The sequence below is a fragment of the Sinocyclocheilus grahami genome, unplaced genomic scaffold (genome assembly GCF_001515645.1).
Source record: "Sinocyclocheilus grahami isolate Dianchi unplaced genomic scaffold, SAMN03320097.WGS_v1.1 scaffold126.1, whole genome shotgun sequence".
Taxonomy (NCBI): domain Eukaryota; kingdom Metazoa; phylum Chordata; class Actinopteri; order Cypriniformes; family Cyprinidae; genus Sinocyclocheilus; species Sinocyclocheilus grahami.
Window position 1 is genome coordinate 4,700,705 of NW_015505305.1, and position 17,321 is coordinate 4,718,025.

Here is a 17,321-nt window from a genome sequence, read left to right on the forward strand (position 1 = left end):
TATTGTCCACCAGGTGAAAATTGGAAGTCTGTTCACACCTCTTAACAAGATGTGAGGTGTCATTCATGTCCACAGCACAAGCTACATGTCTAAAGTTGGAAATTTGTCACAATCCCTAAGCATAAGTATGGGCAATAACAATAATGATTTAATTACTTGCAAGCGAGAAATAAATAAACTTGTGTAAAAATGAATTAGAAGTCCATAATGAATAATACAAAAACAAACCACACATTTGGAGCCTCACTTCTAAATCAAATTTATGCTAATTAGATCACATTTTCAATGAAAGTTTCTTGTCTCCGTGGCTTGAAAAGTGCTCAAATGTTGTAAAATGAAGTTTGCGGGCCATTATTGTAATTGTTCTGTAAGGTTCCGTAGGTTCTAATTAGGATATGCAAATCGTCCTCTCACACTGTTAAATTATGATGGGTGGTTTATCAGAGTTCAAAGGATTAAGCTCTCACTCCCTTTTGTTTGTTCTGTTGAGTTTATCGGTTCAGGTTTCACAGCAAGAGAAGAAGACGAAACACAAAATGTAATTTCTTAACCCTTTAACCTCTTAGTGCCGCGGTCTTTGACACATTGGATTAAAACGAGTTCCTCTTTGTCTTTAAATAATGATGCTTGCTAAGGATTAGAACAAACCCCTAACCTTCAATATTAAACGTCAGTGCATATCTGGTCCCACACCGTTTGTGCTACAGACACGAATGATACCTCAAATCATGCAGGGTCCTGAGACGTATCCAGAGACCAGAATAGCAGTAACTCTCAGAAAACCATACACTCTTCAAAATAAAGCTTCTTTATTGGCATATATAGTCTCATGAAGAACCTTTAACATGGAACACGGTTCTAAAAAGGTGTTTTCACTGTGATTCAATAGAAGAACCATTTTAGGTTCCTCAGAGAACCTTCCAGTGAACAGTTATTAAAAAAACATTTTGTACAACATTTGAATAATCCAAAGAACCTTTTGTGGAATGGAAAGGTTGTATGGATGTTAAATTTTCTTCATGGAATCATCAATGCCAATAAAGAACCTTTATTTTTAGGAAAGAATATTTTCACTGAATAAAAGGTTCTCTATAGTGGAAAAAAAATGTTGTATGTTCTTTACAAGAACTGCTCACTGAAAGGTTCTTTGGGGAACCAAAAATGGTTCTTTGTCATCGCTGCAAAAACATGTAAATATAATCTCAGTTTGTCATTTGCACATAGGTTTGAAATATGACACAACAGATTTCTTGGCCCGACCCCAGAAGATGCATCTACATCGGTGAGAGCATCAGTTCATTGGCTTGGTGGAACCTCATATCAAGGGCTAAAGCCATTAGCCAATAGCCGGTTCACTGGATCCTCACGACTCTGCCAGCTTCATTAGCTTGGCTTCTAATGTACCGCGTGAACTGATTACTGTCCGGCCACGATGACCTGTACTCTGTACATCCAATCAATGATGAATTGTATAGCAGTTTGGCAGGGAATCCTTTGGGACTCTAATGCCAAAAGATGAATTTTCAACCACAGCTTAATGTAGTACAGAGAACATCTATCAAGGCTCGTGGGCATGCTGGCACTTTTGATAAAAGACAAGCCTCTGCTACATGTAAAAAATGTAGTTTGGGAAAGTGTGAGAAAGGGAAGATATTAGTGTGAACTGATGGATGATTGACTTTATTTTGTAATGTAAAAACCCTTTTTTTGTGGTTCAAGTAGACTTCATTTTCCCTACTGCATGGCACAATTTCAAACGTGTATGATTAAATATTAATTTAGCTCCACTTCAAAGTTTCCTGGGAGAGGGAAGGAGAAATAACACTATTGAATTTGTGTCATGAATTTCTGTAGAATATGGTCGTAATTGTCTTTTTATGTTGTTCTACACAGAAATTATAGCCGCGGGGCATATTTTATAGCAGTGGAGTCTGTTGGGATAGTCGAATTTGTAGGTCTGGCTCCACGGTGTAGGTCTTTTCACCTAGTGCGCTAATTATTAGTTTCTAATGGAGGTGGCTCGAGGTCATGTACCTATGAAGGAGTTTTTGATCTAAATGCTAACTGCTTAAGTCCAAACATTTTCTCTCTTTTTTTCCTTCATGCAGGATTTGGTCACCAATGTGTCTCCGCGCATTGTGCGGGGAACCACTTCCGGACCGCTGTTTGGTCCCGGGCAGGGCTCCTTCCTGAACATTGAGCTGATCAGTGAGAAGACGGCTGCCTACTGGTGCCAGAGTGTGACGGAACTCAAAGCCGACTTTCCTGACAATGTAAGTTGGACAGAAGCACGGATCACATGACCTGAACGAACACGAAAAGGAACATTGTATTGAGAAAATGGACCAGTGAGATTCACAGCGGGGCTACCTAGCATGACATGTCAAAAATAGATTGCCCAATCCGTCAAAATGTCATGATGTGTCACAGTGTTGGCAGTCCCAGCTAGTTAGAGATGTGATTTTTATGGATCTGTTGCTAGTTGGACAAGGTGTAAGAATATAAGAATATTCAGCTTAATTTCGAGTCTTTAACTAGAGCAGCTGCTGTTTTATTTCTGCATTATTGAACATACTGTTGGACAAGGTGTAAGAATATAAGAATATTCAGCTTAATTTCGAGTCTTTAACTAGAGCAGCTGCTGTTTTATTTCTGCATTATTGAACATACTGACATGACATGACATGAACATGTTGAGAAGAGAAAATTGTTATTTCTAATTTAGTTATTTTCAATTTTTCCTCAGTGGTTTGGCTCTCAAGTCATAAAATTTGAATATGATTTCAATATTCATTTCTCATTGTTCCATTTATTATTCATAGTAATGTGATCCTCATGTTTGTTAATGAAATCCAAATATTTATAATGTGAGCTAGCTCCATCCATAAGTACATTTTTTTTTATTCAGCCGTCGTATCGGTACAGCAGGAGCGGCATATGCTTGCCGAAATTACCAAATGACAACTCATTTGTTCACTGCTAAGATTCTTGTATCTGGGTTTCGTTTTGTGCTCAAGAAATATCAAAGGATTAATTGATTTCTGCAGGACATTCTGACGGCAATCATGGGCAGCACTAATGGAAGTGATGCCCAGCATTCACTGGGGCGGCTTTTGTACTGAGGATGAAAGCAGCAGAGATGTATCGCTTCTTTCTGAAACAAGGTGAAGAGAGTGTAGAGAGAGAAAAAGAGAGAAGCTCCTTTTAAGGGCCCAGACTGAGCTGAGATATGCCATAGACACCCTAAGAAATTGCTTGACGAGCGTATTTCTTGTTAAAACAGTAATATTTGTATGCCATGAGTGTAGGTTTTTGCTATGTTTTCCTAGAAAAGAAAGACTGCACAATTTTTTATATCTACTTATGCTGATTTAATCTTAAGCATATTTAACTGTATACACACGAAGATATTCAGTTTTTATTTAAAAAAAAAATATATATATATATATAATTTTTTTCTTATATATTTTCTTATATGTTTTTGTAAAAAAAAATTAGACAAACTGCAACAAAATTTTCCATATCAGAGACTGTAGATGGATAATAGATGGTTTGCTATTGATTATATTTATTCATGAGGTCAATTTCCAAATATGAATGTTATTATCAGAATAAAAAAGAAAAAAACTGTCACACAACTGACTTAAAAATGTAATTGAATTTCAAACCACATACACATACCACATACATGGATCAGGCTGGTGAAAATCGTACTTCATGCTATTTTTCATGTTTTTCAAGGACACCAGAATTTTCTGTACAATGCCTAAAATAAAAAATAAAAAAACTACAATTTTGATTTCAAATTTGTCTTTTATGCTTCCATCGAACAAAAGATGGAACGCATGTTTTTGTGTGTGTTTTTTATGTTTTTTTTAGTACCTATTGTCACATCAACGAATGCTTTAGAAAACTCTGAGTGTATTGCTAGCGTGGTTATTTGTCAGTTAAATTTGTCAGTGTGAGAGGTAGAAGTCTGGCTGGCGAACTTTTAGGTTGCTTTGTTGCATAGCTAACAATCCCTCACATGTACACCCACTGCGCTAAAATGCTCTCTTTACCGTTCCTGTAACAGAAACCTCAGCAGGATGCTGCTCTGGCTGTTGTGACTCTGAACTGGACAAATTGTGGTTTGCCGTTATCAGCGCTTCCATTTTTTCCCATTATTAGGAAATGGTCACAGCACTGCGTTAGAGAATCGGCAGGAATCATAGCTCCACGTGTTCTCTTATGGCCTCCAGGTAACTCATCTCCATGGAGACACATTGTTAGAGTGTAAGGTGGGTTCGGAGGCGCTCACCCGGAGGGAGGTTATTGAGCTTATAACCAGGTAATCCCCGATCTTCCTCAAACCCCGCAGCCTCTGCACCGGTTAATGTGACGCTCCAGCAGGGGAGCTCAGGCTGGATTGGTGTTAATAAACTTAAAACTAGATCCCTCTTCAGCTTCTCAAGGGCTGTTCTGCAATAACGTGACATTAAAGCAAGCAAAGGTCAAGACCAAATCAAAACAGAATACTCGCGTTGCGTTTAATACCCGAAATGAAGCCTGCGGCATTGATCTCTTCGTCTTCTTTAGGAACCCCGCTGTTGCTCGCCGATGGCCTGAGGTTTATGGTAATATTACCAAACACTATTTCAGGGTGTATCAAATATCACTTATATGTCAGTGTTGTACTGTAAATCTTGGCGGTAAATGTCAGAGTGCTTAACTTTATTTGCCCCCTAAAACTTGGCAATATTTTCTGCTCTCGTGTAGGTGGGCTAAGCTTAGCGTCTAACTGCCTGCTGCTTTTGGGAAAGTGTAATGCCCGAGAGATTTATATCTAGCGGAAATTTGTCTCGGGGGGACAACACAGCCTCCAAGTTTAATATCCTCCCATGAAATCAGTTTTCTCAGAGTCTCCCTGGACTCCTGTTATCCTGTTGTTAGCACCAATCTTCACCGTCCCCCGTGCCGCCCACCTCCACCTCATCAGCAGCGAGTGAAAGTCATGGACATCTGATGAGACGAGTTTAGATGTAATCGCGTTGTTGGACCAAGGAACACAAGGTAGGCTGGCCTTCATTGCAGGGTTTTTCTCCACATCTCTGCAGCTATTAGGCACATAATGGAGTGCGGCCACATATGCGGTTAACACGGTTAGATTTTTCCTTGAGAAATATCACGATGAGGGACACAGTGTGCTGAAATTTTGACCTGGTAGCTACTCTTTCCACTAGCAAGTGTGGGCAGAAAGTCCATCTCTGGACAATTGGTGCTATAGTACGCTCTGTACAGTTTCAAAAGCTTTTTATGTCCGTGATTACTGAAAACCAAGAGTTGTTTTTGAGAAGCAGACCTTCCGTAACCTGTTTTATGACTGGCTTATTGTGTGTCCAAAGGGAAAAAACAACAACAAACGGTGCAGGCTAATCCAGCAAATGCTCTTATCTAACACCCTGCTCTGGGGCTTGATACTGTTTTAATAAAGGCAGCGCAACAGTGGATTTGTCCTGGTCTTGTGAATTATAAATATTGATTTTGTGACTTTGAGGGTTGAGAAGAAGGCGGCAGCTGCTTTTTAAAGACAAGATAATGGCCTTCAGATCCATTTTATAATGTGCTGAAATGGGACCTTGATGGGGAATTTTTTTGTACACAATGAAACGGGCCTCTGTTAAAGGCCACAAGGTGAGACAAAGAAAACCTGTTGTTGAATTCTGTCCATGCTGAAATCTCTCTCTTATTCTTCTCTCCCCCATAGATTGTCATATCCAGCATAATGTGCAGCTACAACAAAGCTGATTGGACCGAGCTTGCCAAAATGGCAGAGGTGAGTCTTTGTTATGCTAATTTGTGAACACACACAGTTGTGAAATAATAACCTCTTCCCTTAGGGATAATTTGGCTCTTTTGATAACACTGCATGTGTACCCACACCATCACATACTGTCCTGTACCAAACTGCAAAACCAACATTTACTGTTATCCAAAAAAAAAAGCCCTTTATTGAATCATTGGCAGCTAATCCTGGATCTAAAGTAGGCTACATTTACGGGAAATGCTCTTCGGAAGCAGCTAATCTGATGTTGCCAAGAAGCTGAGAGGGATGAGACAGAGGATGCCAAGGAGTGAGCCGCTGATGGTTGGATGAGATGGGAGGAGAGGGGGAAGGCAGGATGAAAGAGAGAAAATGAGAGAACTTCCCAGACCAGACATCATCAGGCCGGTCCATCTGTGAGAATGGAGCTGTCCAGATCCCAGGATGTTGCAGTGAAACTAAACCACATCAGCCCCAAAATGCTTTTAACTGCAGATGGCCTCAACCTCCCAAAAAGCCATAAACTGCAATCGCCAACAACCATGAAACATGATCATCCCTGAAACACAATCTACAATCAACAGCTTCAACTCCAAAAAGGAGTCAATCTCAGTTGGTATCAACTGTAAACAGCCTCAACTGATATCAACCTAAAAACGTCATCAATTCCAAAATGCTATCAACTGCAGAAGCTCTCAACCCCAAAAAGGCATCAACTTAAACTGGCTTCAACCCCAAAACAGCATTGACTGCAAAAGGCCTCACCTCCAAAAAGGCATCAACCCCAAGATCAGCTTCAAACAACATCAACCTCGATCTGCAGATGGAGTTCTTGGAGTTGAGGCTTCAATTGGCATAAACATAAAGCCCAAGCACCATAAACCCCAAAATGCTATCAAACAGCTTCAACTCCAACTCCACCATTCAGAATTAAATTGAGAATGCCTTTTCAATTCCAAATCAGTTTCCGAATTTGAACTCGATTTGAATTGTGGTAGCACAATTTGAATTCAAATTCACACGAAGGGAGCCATTTCTTTGGTTCTTTATTGTGCATAACCTTGACTATACGCACACACACAAACATTTTCTGCAGAAGTGAAGCACTCACATATGTCTACACACCACTTTGGAGTTTATAAACACAGGCCTTGATACTTCAAGTGGAAATAGAGGGAGACAGTGGAGTGACCCCGGGATTAATCATAGTTGACTTGCAGATCTCAGGCGCTTAATTGTGCAAAGAAAATGGCTGAAAGTAAACTGTCCGCATGTCAATGTGTTAATTCTGCTATCGATTACATCGACGCGTCACCCTATCCTCTCTCTCACCTCATTAAACCGGCCTGTCAAACCCACCCAAAACCTCTTTTACTAACGGCAAAGATGGACATCTGGTATTTCCTGCCTCCCCACCCCCCTCCATATTACTGTCATTATGTATTCGCCTGACATCCCCCGTCACTGGAGCCCAGGTACATTTTGCATATTGTGTATTCATAAGGCAAGCCGATGATGTAAAGTACGGTGAGAACATCGCTTCAGGGTACGGCTGCCGTGTCACACCAAACTTCACTCCGCACTTTAAGCTTGAAAAAAATCCCCAACAAAACGAGCACACGACTGATTTGAAGGTCTTGCTCTTTTAACTATACTGGATGAAAGTGAAAGCATTGATCTGTTGTCAGAGATGAAACGAGAAAAGGATGAGCGGGAGATATGGATGATTGGGGTGAAGCGGTGAAAGACCGTTTGTCTTTGGACCACGTCTGGCGCCGTGGGTTTTAGTGGTCTGCGAACTCCTCTGTGGTCTGAATGCCTCATCTTCCTCGCGTCTGCTGTTTAGCTACCTGTGCCAGCAAATATGAAATAAAGGCTCAGTTGCCATGGCAACTCCGTTTTCAAAGAGAATCAACCATTCATTCCCACTTTGAAATCTAAGGGAACACTTAACACTGTTCCTCGCCTAAGGATACTACTTAAAAAAAATTGTCATGCTTTCTTTCCTTCCCTTGCATGCCTCTCTCTCTCTCTATCTCTCTGTCTGTCTGTCTCTCTATAACATCCAGACTATCTCTCTCTTCCCCTCACAGAAGTGTCAGTCTGAAGTAAACCATTCTACTTGCAGCCGCCACCTCTCCTCAGCTACTTTCCCCTCCATAAAATCACTGCCTTTGAGAGAAATATTACATCATAACGATGTGCCTGAGGCTATAATTCATAAATGTCAAAGTCTCTCCATGAGCTGTTCCTATTTTATCCAATTGAAAGTTGGCAGAAGAAAAAGGAACAGTGGATTGCAGATAAATAGCTAAAAGCAGGCCCAATAATAAGTGCGCAGTGTGCGGTTGTTCGTGAGTGGCATAGCTACAGAATCTGTGAATACGTGAATTTAAACTAATAAAAGCCTCATTGCTGTCACTCAGAAGCCAGTTTCCCAGGCTGCACTGCTGCATGTGTCTCTCGGTCAAAATTTGAGGGTGGTATAAATGAATAAACTGTTGATAAGAGCAGTATCTATTTATTTATCTGTCTATCTATCCATCTATCCGTCCGTCTATCTGTCTGTCTGTCTATCCGTTCATCCAGGCAGTATCTATCTAGCTATCTATCTATCTATTTATCTATCTATCTGTCTATCTGTCTGTCTGTCTGTCTGTCGATCTATCTATTTGTCTGTCTGTCTGTCGGTCTGTCTTGTTCTTACTGTAAGGCTTATAAACCTTTGAATTTCAAGTTTTTTTTTTTCTTTCTTTTTTTTCAGAAAGCTTTCAAATGAGGCTTTTTTCATGCCAACATTCAAAGTTTGTCTGGGCAATTTCCAAGTTATAATTACAGAATATGTCTTTGTTGTCATTTTAATTTCAATTCTTATCTATCTATCTGTCTATCTGTCTGTCTGTCTGTCTGTCTGTCGATCTATCTATTTGTCTGTCTGTCTGTCGGTCTGTCTTGTTCTTACTGTAAGGCTTATAAACCTTTGAATTTCAAGTTTGTTTTTTTCTTTCTTTTTTTTCAGAAAGCTTTCAAATGAGGCTTTTTTCATGCCAACATTCAAAGTTTGTCTGGGCAATTTCCAAGTTATAATTACAGAATATGTCTTTGTTGTCATTTTAATTTCAATTAGTTTTGTTCCATAAACACATTCCCAATTCAGTTCTATATGGTGCACAACCCTGCTCTTCGGAGACTGTTTCTGTACAATTTCAGCTTGCTAGCTAGCTTCCTCCACATTTTTTTTTATAGTGCCTAGAGGTGTCACAGAGAGATATTTGATTTCTCAGGACACCTATTTCAGTGATATCTGTCACATAGGAGAGACATTTTATGCGTGGTGTCCCCAAAAAGTTGCTTATTATTCAAAGTTTGTCTGGGCAATTTCCAAGTTATAATTACAGAATATGTCTTTGTTGTCATTTTAATTTCAATTCGTTTTGTTCCATAAACACATTCCCAATTCAGTTCTATATGGTGCACAACCCTGCTCTTCGGAGACTGTTTCTGTACAATTTCAGCTTGCTAGCTAGCTTCCTCCACATTTTTTTTTATAGTGCCTAGAGGTGTCACAGAGAGATATTTGATTTCTCAGGACACCTATTTCAGTGATATCTGTCACATAGGAGAGACATTTTATGCGTGGTGTCCCCAAAAAGTAGCTTATTGTGCGTTTAGCCGGGTGTTATTCCATGACGACATCCTATGAAAGACCAGCCAGAGCAGATTCAACCGATCCTGGTCTTGTATCTGTAAATAAATATTCTATGCTAGTCAGTTTGCTTAGGTTGGTAGTGAGTGAGTTTAGTAAGAATACACTGGATGTCTATAATGTTTGTGTCTTTTGTTGTCGTTCCTCTCACTTTTTGAGTGCATATTTTTTCCCCAGACACTTTTCTACTTTTCCACTTCTCCTCCTCTCTAATGCCCCCTGAGATCAAACTAGCTGTACTGATCCAGTATGTATGTAGCGATAGGTAATGTTGTCCTTATCAGCTTTAGAGTTGATAATCCTTGTCAAAGGCAGTGTCAGGTTTGATCCAGATCTTCTCTTTTGTGGAGCATGCCCTTAAACTTTTTACAAAAAAAGTACTGCCTCATAAAGCTTCTGATTACCATTAAAGTGATAGAACCAAATGCAACAGATTCTGAATAAAATTCCTCAAATGCTCCATCCTTACATTTTGTTGTGCTCTGTTTTTTGAACACTGCAGTAACCGCATGCCCCGGCAACCATCCAGACACCCCAGCATTGTGGCTGTGACTTTTCTTCCTAGTTATGAATGCAAAGGCTTTATTTCTCTATAGACAGACACTTGTATTTCACAATTCATACAGCTAGAAAAGAGAGATCTCTTTGCCCCAACAAACTGCTCTTGGCTGTTTTGTTGTCGTTGTTTTTGCTTCCTTTGGCTTATTTTACATCTATCCCTTCACTCTCAGTACTAAGCCCGCACTATCAAACAGTCGTCTTGCTGGTCTCTCTCTCTCTGAAAGCAGCTTACCGTGATGAGCGATGATAGCACTTAATTCACTGTGTGCGTGTCGCCTCTTTTGTTGGACGGGAGGGCTAAAAGGAAAGCCTGCCCCCTCGTCCTCCTCCTCCTCTTTCTATAAAGGGCTTAAAAGAAACTGGGTGAAATTAAACATTATTGATAATTGGCTTTTGGATCACGGCACATTGTATCCATTTTGTACCTGTATTTGGTCCTAATTGACCATGAAATCTGGGGCCTAATCCTGTAAGAGCGGCAGGTTTGTCCCGTTCCCCCGACTGACAGTGATAAATAGCATCAGCCCACCTCATGGTCCTCTGCACTTTGTAAGGCTAAAATGCTTATTATTCTTTTCCCCCTTTAATGGCTGTCAGTCTGCGGAAAATCATAAATCTACAGATGGAGTCACTGTGGCAGGTTTGTAGAGCTTTTTGTAATTGTTTAAATCCCCCATGTGATGTGGTTTAAAGCCCCCGTGGATCTGTAATTGCCTGTCAAACTCGGCTCGGCTATGCACCCCACCCCGGTCTGCGTGCCGCCCGCCCGCTCGCTCGTCTCTCGTTCATCCGTGTTGAACACTTATCACTGCTCTCATGTATTTTAGAGCCGATGTCTCAGTCAGCGTTGATTTGCTTCGCTCATTGTTTGCATCTGCTTGAGTCTGATAAACAATAAAATTGTTTGTTTTTTAGTTATATTCTTTATTAGCTTGTGCGTGTGTGTCTTTTGTGTTTCATTTTGCTGTTGCATGGTGAATAGACTTAGATTGCATGGAAAGATTATTTGAAAGTACAATGCAGAAAGACTGTATGTGAATAGTTGTGCTCTGTACATGTGAAAAGAAAAGTTATTTAAAGTACAGCATTCTTTGCAGAACCTAGGGCTGCTCGATTATGGCAAAAATCATAATCACGATTATTTTGGTCAATATTGTAATCACGATTATTTAACACAATTATGAGGGGGCCAAATGACCAAAACTTTATATGAGTGATTTATTTAAAGATAGTGATACATATCAAATATATATTTCCTGTAAATAAGGTTGCTATGACATCTACATTGTAGAGACCAGCGCGATTTCAAACAAACAAACAAACAAACAAAAAGTCCTAAATTATTGAAAATAATTAAAGTGTCAGTAATAAAAAAAGCAAAGGACAAATACAATAGAATAAAAAGATACAAATGAAACAAACTGTGCTTTAATATTTTTTATGCAAGTCTCAAGCAGTTTACAGCCTACTACTCTTATATTTGGGGGCTGAAGGAAACAGGCTGAGTTGTGGGTCTGAAGGAAACAGGTCTTAGTAAAAAATATCAAATATATATTTCCTGTAAATAAGGTTGCTATGACATCTACATTGTAGAGACCAGCGCAATTTCAAACAAACAAACAAACAAACAAAAAGTCCTCAATTATTGAAAATAATTAAAGTGTCAGTAATAAAAAAAGCAAAGGACAAATACAATAGAATAAAAAGATACAAATGAAACAAACTGTGCTTTAATGTTTTTTATGCAAGTCTCAAGCAGTTTACAGCCTACTACTCTTATATTTGGGGGCTGAAGGAAACAGGCTGAGTTGTGGGTCTGAAGGAAACAGGTCTTAGTAAAAAGAATAAGTGAACAAAGAACCGGAAACACTGGGAAACAGAGAACCAAAACACAGGCAGAACAAGGAGCAGAACGACACCATAACATTCAACATAAAAGTCCAAACAGGGCACAGAGAACATGTAACAACTACAGAAATTAATAATCAAATGTAAAATAAAACAGCATAGTCTTCACTGTAAAAATTAAACTTTTTTGTTTCTTATTAAAGCTACAAAAGTCCTTCATTCAAGTGCTGTGTGAATTTGTCTTTTGTTGTTTGATTAATATTAAGCACACAGTAGGAAAATAGCCCGCTGTCACTTTAAGAGCCGCGCGGATCCAATTTACCGTTACGCGTATTTTCATTCTCAACTCTCTACGTTCATTTATTACATGACCGACGAAGGTATACATGAGTCACAATATCACACGAATCGCTTAATCACTAAGCACCGCATTTTGACACATTTTTGCGTGTATTTGGCCGTTTAGGCGCGCACCTTGAGCTAAAAGATGACTTTACATGTCCATGTTCTGTTCAGTCTCTGAGCGTATATATCTTCCTGAGAAGCAACGCAAGTTCTCTTTCACGCTTTTGAAAACATGAATAAATATACTTCTATAAATCAAGCACGTCCCATTTTGCAAAAGTCACGTTACATGATTTTACTGATTCGCACGTGAAATTGGGCTTTTATGGAGGAACAAAGCGCTGGAAAAGGGGGTGGAATGGGGCGCAATAATCGTTTTATCTCGATTACTGCATTTTCATAATCGTTGGAGGCCAAAATCGAAATCGAAACAGTTTTTCGGTAAATTGCACCGCCCTAGCTGAACCTAAAGTGCATTGAAGATTTTGTTTTGTTTCTTGATATTTCATTATCCACCTTTTTCTTGTCGTAAAAATGTGTAATTTTTACAAATTTGCCATTTGTAAATTCTATGGGTCTGGCTTCCGGTCTCATCTGCGTCCACTCCGTCCAGCTATTTTTAGCTGAATAAAATAGTTTGTTTTGCTGCTTGATGTTGAAAGTTGGTGTGTCTTATATTATTTTAATGTATTATCTTCATTATGAACACACTGGTTTGTAGTGCAAACAGTTTTACTGTTTACAGTCTCACCCATAGGCCTTTTGAAGAAAAAGGTGGATATGTTCTACAAGTTGGTGACAGAATGAAAATTCTGTCATCATTTACTCACTTTTATGTCATTTCAAACCTGCTTGGCTTTCTTTTTTCTGTTTAACACCAAAGGTGATATTTTGACTTTTTAACCATATTGGACCCCATTGACTTTAAGTGGATAGAAAAAAAAATTATCTCAAAGTCATGTATGTTTGGAATGACATATGGGTGAGAAAATAATGACTTTTTTTAAGTTCTCCTATGGCATCAGGCTGTTTATTATTTTTTTATACTGGGAGCTAAATTCACTAAACAGTTGTGTCTGTGACTTTTGCATGCTGTATTTCAGCACAAAGACCACATTATTATTCACAAACCACGTGTATTAGTTTGCTAATATAGTGCTGCAGCATCCCAGTTTAAACAAATTTCATTCTTTTTAATGCAAACACACGTCTTTTTTCCTAAATTTGCTAAAATAATAGATTATTTACAAAAAACAGTCTTTCTACAATTCATTTTTATTGCAATTAACTATTTAAAAGACAAGTTTGGGTTCATGTTGTGATCATGAGAGCGGTAATTCATCAAATGATGGAGATGTGTCACGGGTGAACATATATATCCAATTCATGTGCCTGGATCACAATGATGGAGCAATATGATACAGTTTCAGTAAAGTACACCAGAACATGCTAGTCTGCTGTATTCTATTTCTGGGGCAAGTTGTCTAATTTGCATGAATCCTTAGTGAACAGTGTGCAAAAAAACAAAAACAATGAGTATGAGATGCTAAAAGTGGACGCATTTTCATTTGAGTGAATTTACTCCTATATATTATATATGTATGTGTCATGTGTGAGGGTTGCATATGAACATCCACAGCTTGATTGTGATTCAAAGCTGAAAAATGCATTGAATTTATTTGTAAATAATCTGAGGCTTCTGCATCCATCTCACAGGATTCTGGCGCTGATGCCCTGGAGCTAAATCTATCATGTCCTCATGGAATGGGGGAGAGGGGAATGGGGCTCGCCTGTGGGCAGGTAAATCCAACATTCAACACCTACGGTACACAGTCACCATGCATAGACACTGACAGCTGTGAGGTACAGCAGTCACCGCAAATACTTTTTAGGGTCTTATTTTGTTAAAAACCTAAAGCTGTATTTGTATGTCAGAAAATCAGGTGAGTGACAATCAGGGAATTATATTAACTGTGGTGCCATGGTACAGTCATGTAAGAGATACATCATGTACAATGTCTAAAAATAATGTTATTTAGCATTATAGATGCCCAAAAACATGGCAACACCATTGTACGAATTGTTTGTTAGTGTTGATTGATTTTTTCGGTCTATAATTGTTGATTAGTATGCCAGATGATGTTTGGTACCCTGAGGTATTTGTAGTCTGCTGTCACTCAGCAGGGAGAGAAAACGTGTTAGGAGACCATGAGCATGAGGCCTGCTGGGAAAGATGTGGCTCTCTCAGTTTTGTGCTTTTTGTGTTTCATTTTATGGATCTAGTAGAGCCATACAGTGGATCTGACAGTAAACACATGCTCTGTTCCAAAACCTAGTGAGCATTTTAAGGCATTTTTGAAGTATTTTTTTTTTTTCAGTAAAAATATCTAAAAATGAATTTACTTGAGAAGACTGCATAAAATAAGACACTCTTTTCATAGAGTGTATATTGTCTTGATACACTGACAATTTTTTCCCACTTGTTTTTTATTCGTTTACACTTAAAACAATTGAATCTTATGCGGTGTTGCTTCTCAAGTAAATGTATATACATTTTTATAAATTTACTGGAAAAAAAGACGAATAGAGCTACTTGAAACTCGTGGAAATTGGTGCAAATTAGGCCAAAGTATTAGGCCAAAAAGTATCGTTAACAATAGTTAAGTGTAAATTAAAATGAATAATTTTGCCCAATATGTTTGTGTACCATGTATTTTTAAGAGTACAGTTTAATCTCTTTGAGGCTTTGTTTGTATACAACGTAAAGAAATATTTTTTAAAGTTGTAGATAAAACAAAGATTATTAGAGTACATTTGACAAGAAATTACTATTTTAGTTTTTCTGCTTCAAAATTTCACATTTAATTCAGTGTGTTACTCGCCATATCTTTGTATTTGTTTGTCAAATTTACTAGCAATTTCTAAGTGAAAATCGTTTCTACACTTTTTTTTCCCCCAGTGCATTTGAGTTGATGCCAATGTAGCGTGCTCTAGATTAGTCACTTATTGGTCATGTGATGGTTATAATGCTGATTTAGTTGTCTGCCGAAATGCAGCTTGCTACTGTAGGTTTTGGAACAGAGCTATAACCTGTGCATGGTGCCTTGAAACTAAATTGGGATTTTAATGTGTTTTTGGATTGGGAGCTGGTTGAGCTTGGGTTCAGCTATTACACTGATATGGGCATGAACCTAATGTACCTAAATATCAGTTTAGGAAAACTCACATAAGACCTACACTGGTCCGTGTACAGTTCTATAAATATCTCGTACTACAAGCACATAAAAAAAAAGACTTGTCTTCATGGATTTCGCAGTGATGTAGATTACATTCTGGCTGAACATGATCACGCTGTGTTTTTTTCCTTTGGGTTTGGTACACCGACTTGAGGTTTTCTCATCAAAGTTGTTACACACGATCTGGCTGTGAAGGTCTGTCACATCAATTAAGCCCAGAGGTGAAGTACGTGACCTTGCGTATTACCGTTTCTGTTTGCCCGTATCAGGCCTGAATAAATGCACGCCTCTTCATTCTGTTCACCTGACTATGTGTTATACCACAGGAAATAAACCTGCATGTTCCATCCGAACAAAGACAGAGTTATTTCCATCCACCGTGGCTGTAAATTTGCAGTCATATCCATTGGGTTTGCTGTAGATTTTCCGCTGTAAGACAAAGAGCTAATCAAAGCCCGAGGGCAGGTATCTGCCAAGAGAACTAAAGAGACGCAATATCATTTAATCACTCCGTTTGGCACCTCGTCTACTCCTTGCCTGTGGAAAAGAAGAGGAAAAAAACATTAATTCAGCATTGTTTCTGACTGCATGGCAAGAGATACAATTTGATTTTAATGGGATGTTAATATTCTCTCTCAATTGCTCTCATTTCAATTTGTTTTGCTATGAAACGGTCCCTATTTTCTCAAAGCTGTTTAACATTTAACTTGCAGCATATTAGAGATGTTTTTGTTTACATATGTTAAACATTAATGCTGGTAATTCCTGTTTACTGTTGATTAATACTTTAAAGATTAAGGGGCAAATTCACTAAGCAGTTGCCAAAAAAAAAAAAAGATTTGTTCACAAACTAGTTTAACATGTAAACACAAAACACCATGAGTGATTATAGATGACGTTTTTTCACAAAATTGTATTTAAAGACATTATTTAATGCATTTAATAACTTTATTTAATATGTTTACAAAAGTTAAGCAGCAAATGGAATTTAAAAGAAATTGTTGTCTTGTGTTGCAAAAAAAAGTTCATCAATATTTTGTACATGGAAAAGTATTATATCATGGCCAGAAAATAAGAATCAGTTTGCATGACTTATTAATTCATGACCTTGATTGAACAAAATTAAAACATGGCCACAAATTTTACTAAAATTAGGGAACTAATTAATAAGTTGTGTGATAGACGCAAATTTTACTAAAACCAGGAAAAAAATTAATAATTTGTGCGAAATAATTCTTAATTATTGGCTATCTTTACGTTTCCTCTTATGCATGGCATTTGTGGGGCTCTGTAATTTTGTCATGTCATATTAATTAATTTTATTTGAAACTATTTTTACTATTTTAGTGTACAAGATGTGTTTGGATGAGCTAATAAACCCATTAACAAAGCACTTCATTTGAACAGTTTAGCTCATGCTGATCAGTTTGCATGACTTATTAATTCATGACCTTGATTGAACAAAATGAAAACATGGCCACAAATTTTACTAAAATTAGGGAACTAATTAATAAGTTGTGTGATAGACGCAAATTTTACTAAAACCAGGAAACAAATTAATAATTTGTGCGAAATAATTCTTAATTATTGGCTATCTTTATGTTTCCTCTTATGCATAGCATTTGTGGGGCTCTGTAATTTTGTCATGTCATATTAATTAATTTTATTTGAAACTATTTTTACTATTTTAGTGTACAAGATGTGTTTGGATGAGCTAATAAACCCATTAACAAAGCACTTCATTTGAACAGTTTAGCTCATGCTGATCTAGCGGGTAAATATTTGAAAATATTGATTATTATTTGATTATTTGAAACAATCA

At 38.0% G+C, this 17,321-nt stretch overlaps 1 protein-coding gene across 1 annotated transcript in view; it reads left to right on the forward strand.

The window, feature by feature from the left end:
- The window catches only part of LOC107590279 (dihydropyrimidine dehydrogenase [NADP(+)]-like), a 199,565-nt gene that overhangs the window by 125,602 nt on the left and 56,642 nt on the right, over positions 1-17,321 (forward strand). Inside the window, 3 exon segments of the mRNA XM_016278981.1 lie at positions 2,109-2,273; positions 5,747-5,815; positions 13,980-14,063. Coding sequence (XP_016134467.1) covers positions 2,109-2,273; positions 5,747-5,815; positions 13,980-14,063 — 318 coding nt within the window.